This window comes from Wolffia australiana, chromosome 2 (genome assembly GCF_029677425.1).
Source record: "Wolffia australiana isolate 7733 chromosome 2, ASM2967742v1".
NCBI lineage: Eukaryota > Viridiplantae > Streptophyta > Magnoliopsida > Alismatales > Araceae > Wolffia > Wolffia australiana.
Window position 1 is genome coordinate 21,255,165 of NC_135836.1, and position 4,571 is coordinate 21,259,735.

General features: G+C 42.3%; 1 protein-coding gene across 1 annotated transcript; it reads right to left on the reverse strand.

Moving 5' to 3' along the window:
• Window positions 1-3,094: 3,094 nt before the first annotated feature.
• Window positions 3,095-4,318, reverse strand: LOC144716415 (RING-H2 finger protein ATL77-like). Its single transcript, XM_078591523.1, has 3 exons — window positions 4,250-4,318; window positions 3,342-3,518; window positions 3,095-3,232 (listed from the first exon to the last, which is right to left on the reverse strand). The coding sequence occupies exons 1-3, from the start codon at window positions 4,316-4,318 to the stop codon at window positions 3,095-3,097; spliced, it is 384 nt and encodes a 127-aa protein (XP_078447649.1).
• Between the last annotated feature and the right edge of the window lie 253 nt (window positions 4,319-4,571).

A 4,571-nucleotide genomic window follows, 5' to 3' on the forward strand; every position in this document is an offset into this window, starting at 1 on the left:
AGAGCGAGGACCGGCGAAAGAGAGAATGACCAAGAGAGAGAAAAAGTAAGCGAGAGGACGTGGGAGAGAGAGCAAGCGAAATAGAAGACAGACAACGTGAGCGAGGGAGAGCAAGATATATATATAGAGACAGAGAGTGAGTGGGAGTGAGAGAGACGCAAAAGGAGAAAGAGATAGAGAGAGAAAGAGAGGGAGAGACAGAGAGATGGAGAGACACAGACACACATAGTGAGAGATAGATATATATTTAGATAAAGAGCTAGAGTGTGAAATAGTGAGTGTCAGACTGCGCAAGTTAGAGAGATAAAGCAACAGCGAATAATAGAGATAGAGAGCTTGCAAGCGAGAATGCACAAAGGAGAGTAAGAATGATCGACATCTACAACTGTCATTGTCGTCATTATGCCCTTCGATGACAGCCATTACCCTTGTGATAAGACTGTCATCCCCATTAACGATTGTCGCCATCTCCATTGATGATGGTTGTCAACCCTATTGATGAGAGTCGTCGTCCCAGTCGACAAATGTCATGATCCCCGTCCAAGACTGTCCTCATCCTAATCGAACACAGTATTGATCAGGATTGTCTCTCGTCCACACTGATCTTTGTCCCTATCTGTGAAAAGTCATCATCCCCGTTGTCAAAGTCAATCATCGTCCTCCTGATCATCATCCCTGTCCATAATATTAGTCGTCCCTGACGATGATGACTACTATCATTGCCCTCCACCATGGTTGTCATCCTTGTCCACGATGGTCTTGAAATTATATAGGCGAGCTATTTTTCTACAGTGGGTACAAATACAAGGAATGAGTCATAAATCATAAGTAAGATAAACGGATTTCGGAGGAGGGTTATAAGTCTGCGAATTGATCGATTCGAGTGCATGAAATTTGTGCATGTCCACTTTCATTAATCTTCCCAGGGATCTCTGAATCTCCTCCCGTCGCTAGCCCGTCTTATTTTCCTGTTGATATTGCATCTCCAGTTTGCTAGAGAAATCAAGAAAAGCAGGATATTTGATGAAAAATAATTTGTTCCCTCTCGGCTTTGAATGAAAATCGGCGCTCTTATTTTTCAAAGGGGAAAAATGTCGGCCCGCCCATTTGTCGATTCGTAGAATCGTTCGAACTCTAATTTCTTCTTTTTCCCCTCAACACAAATCAAGCTTCATTCTTGATATCGGATTCAGGTCTGTTAGAAGACCGACGAGACACGGAACCCAGTACTCGTTATAGAATATATGAAATAGGATTCAAGATAAGTTTCAGCATACTTAGGATTCAACATAGATCGGATTCAACAGTTAGGATTATTCTAACCATAGCCGTTATACTCGTTATAACGACAATGATTAAAACAAACTGAACGGCTAAAATTTGTTCGAACCATAGACGTTATACTTGTTATAACGGCTATGATTAAAACAAACTAACTATATGGTATAACTATAGGTCCTATAAGTACTAACCAATGTAAAAGGCTGTGAAATCAACGAGAATACAAATCTTTTAAACATCCTTGACGATGTTCTTTCTCTCTCTCTCTTCTCTTCTCTCTCGACTCCTCTCTCTTCTTCCTCTGTCTTCTTCCTGAGCGAGGGCAAATTCATACAATGCTATTGTGTATCCATAAATATTCTCCCCTGGTTTTCACATCTATTGCTTGATTCTCCGGCGTTTCCTGGTTTTTTCGTTCTTCTACCTTGGCCTGTCCTCAACCCTTGCTCATAATCCAGGCGAATGGATTTGCCAGTTCTGTGCCGACTGAAGAAGAAGTTCTTCAACTTCTGTGGACGAGAAACTACTCGCCTGCTCCAGGAAAATACGCGGAACCCTGCGCCATTTGCCTGGTACGTAGAGCCATAGTCTGATTTCTTCATTGTTTGTGTTCTTAATAGCGTGTCATCTTGGATTAGTCATATAAAAAATCATGATAAATGTCTGATTCTGGTGTTTCAGGAAGATTTTGAGATGGGAGAAGAGGTAGCAACGCTGAGATGCTGCCACAGTTTCCACGCCAGATGCATCGCAAGATGGCTTACGCAAAGCAATAATTGCCCATTGTGCAAGAGCATTGCCCTGATGCACCCTCGTTGAGAAGTGGGGCAACTTTATACTAGATAAAATTTTTGTAGTGAAAGATAAAAGAAATATCTGATTCACGGGCGAATTTCGCCCAAGAGAAGCAACTGTGGAAGAAAGTCACACGTTGTCTGGAATGTTTTTTGAAAGATGAAGGACGATAAGCCAGAGGGATCCTTTTTTATGTAGTCGCTGGTTCATCGAAGATTATGATTGTGTAGACCTCGTAGGCTAACCATGAGTAATGGACTTTTCCTTCTTTTTTCGATAGACTAGTGGACATTAAGGTCATTAGCATTAAGGGGGTTTATCATTTGCCCAAAGAAATGCAAAACGTCGGTTCAGAAGGGTGATCATTTGGAATCCGCGCTGGTGGAAGCTCGCTTGCGCCGCTGATTTTTCGTAATTTTTCGATCTTATTTCATTTATGTTTTGATTATATGAGATTGTGGTCATGCGGTTGCGTCTCGCTCTTACTGTCTGCAATACAGCCGCAGCAACTCAAGAGGAGAGGCGACTTGCTCCGACTTATCGTGTACAAGTTGTCGAATGATTGTTGCTGCTACCATAATGAGTGTATCATGTTATTTATGTTGAAGCTTCTCTGAGTATTGGATTCATCAGAGAAAAGATCGGTGGCAGACAGCAGAGAGAGAATTAAGAAGAAGAAGAGAGAAGAAGGGAGTATTATGGAGACAAAGATGAAGCTCGTTCAAGAAAATCCGTGCAGGTCTGGGCAACGATCAGTTGCATTTGGAAACGGCCATAAAACGATCAGTTGCTACAACAGAATCACGACCATCTGTTGTGAAATGGTCTCATTTTTTTTCTTTTTTCTTTTTTAAAAAGGGTCCCTCTGGCTTATCGTCCTTCATTTTCAAAAAACATTACAGACACCGTGTGACTTTCTTCCACAGTTGCTTCTCTTGGGCGAAATTCGCCCGTGAATCAGATATTTCTTTTATCTTTCACTACAAAAATTTTATCTAGTATAAAGTTGCCCCACTTCTCAACGGGGGTGCATCAGGGCAATGCTCTTGCACAATGGGCAATTATTGCTTTGCGTAAGCCATCTTGCGATGCATCTGGCGTGGAAACTGTGGCAGCATCTCAGCGTTGCTACCTCTTCTCCCATCTCAAAATCTTCCTGAAACACCAGAATCAGACATTTATCATGATTTTTTATATGACTAATCCAAGATGACACGCTATTAAGAACACAAACAATGAAGAAATCAGACTATGGCTCTACGTACCAGGCAAATGGCGCAGGGTTCCGCGTATTTTCCTGGAGCAGGCGAGTAGTTTCTCGTCCACAGAAGTTGAAGAACTTCTTCTTCAGTCGGCACAGAACTGGCAAATCCATTCGCCTGGATTATGAGCATGGGTTGAGGACAGGCCACGGTAGAAGAACGAAACAAACCAGGAAACGCCTGAGAATCCAGCAATAGATGTGAAAACCAAGGGAGAATATTTATGGATACACAATAGCATTGTATGAATTTGCCCTCGCTCAGGAAGAAGACAGAGGAAGAAGAGAGAGGAGTCGAGAGAGAAGAGAAGAGAGAGAGAGAGAAAGAACATCGTCAAGGATGTTTAAAAGATTTGTATTGTTCCAACCATGGTCTTGAGGAGGGGTATTAAGGAGACAAAGATGAAGATTGTTCAAGAGAAGACGTGAGGGTCCGGGCAACGATCAGTTGCTACTACGGAATCACGACCATCCTTAGTGAAACCGTCTCATTTTGAGACTATAAATAACTCTGTACTGCTCTTGTTTCAGTGAGGCTTTTCTTACTAAAAATAAAAAAAATTAAAAAAAAAATGAGACCATTTCATAGCGGATCGTCGTGATTCCGTTGTAGCTGTTAAGAAACGCGAGATGCCAAGATGCAATCAAGAAAAGAAACCAGAGAAGAAGAGGAAGGGGCATCTCACGATCTTCAATCATCAAGCCATTTAGGCTGAAACAATAGAGAGCAAAAGAGGTAGACGAGGATAAGAGGATGGGCAGGGCGACGGGTGGAGCCGCCGCCCTGGGAGACGGATTTTAGTAAGAAAAGCCTCTCTGAAACAAGAGCAGTACAAGTTATTTATAGCCTCAAAATGAGACCGTTTCACTAAGGCATGGCCTTTTCCAAATGCAACTCATCCTTGCCCGGACCTTCACCTCTTCTCTTGAACAAGCTTCATCTGTCTCCTTAATAGTAGCAACTGATCGCTTCATGGCCATTTCCAAATGCAACTGATCGTTGCCTGGACCTTCACGTCTTCTCTTGAACAAGCTTCATCTTTGTCTCCTTAATAGGGAAAAGTGGGAAAAGAAAGAAGTAATACACTAGAATGGGTGATTGAGGAGATAACTTTTTGTTGAAGAAGCCAAGCACACAAGACTACAACAGGGTCGTAGTTATAGAGTGTGAGATAAAGGACGGGGTAGAGTGTGTTGTAGAGTACGAACCAAATGAAACTCGATTTCCACGTGC

Coding starts and splice junctions, on each gene's coding strand:
- LOC144716415 (XM_078591523.1), bottom strand. CDS start 4,318: ATGGCCATGAAGCGATCAGTTGCTACTATTAAGGAGACAGATGAAGCT. Junction 3,519..4,249: donor GTTCAAGAGAAGAGGTGAAG/GTCCGGGCAAGG, acceptor CTGGATTCTCAG/GCGTTTCCTGGTTTGTTTCG. Junction 3,233..3,341: donor AACCCTGCGCCATTTGCCTG/GTACGTAGAGCC, acceptor CTGGTGTTTCAG/GAAGATTTTGAGATGGGAGA.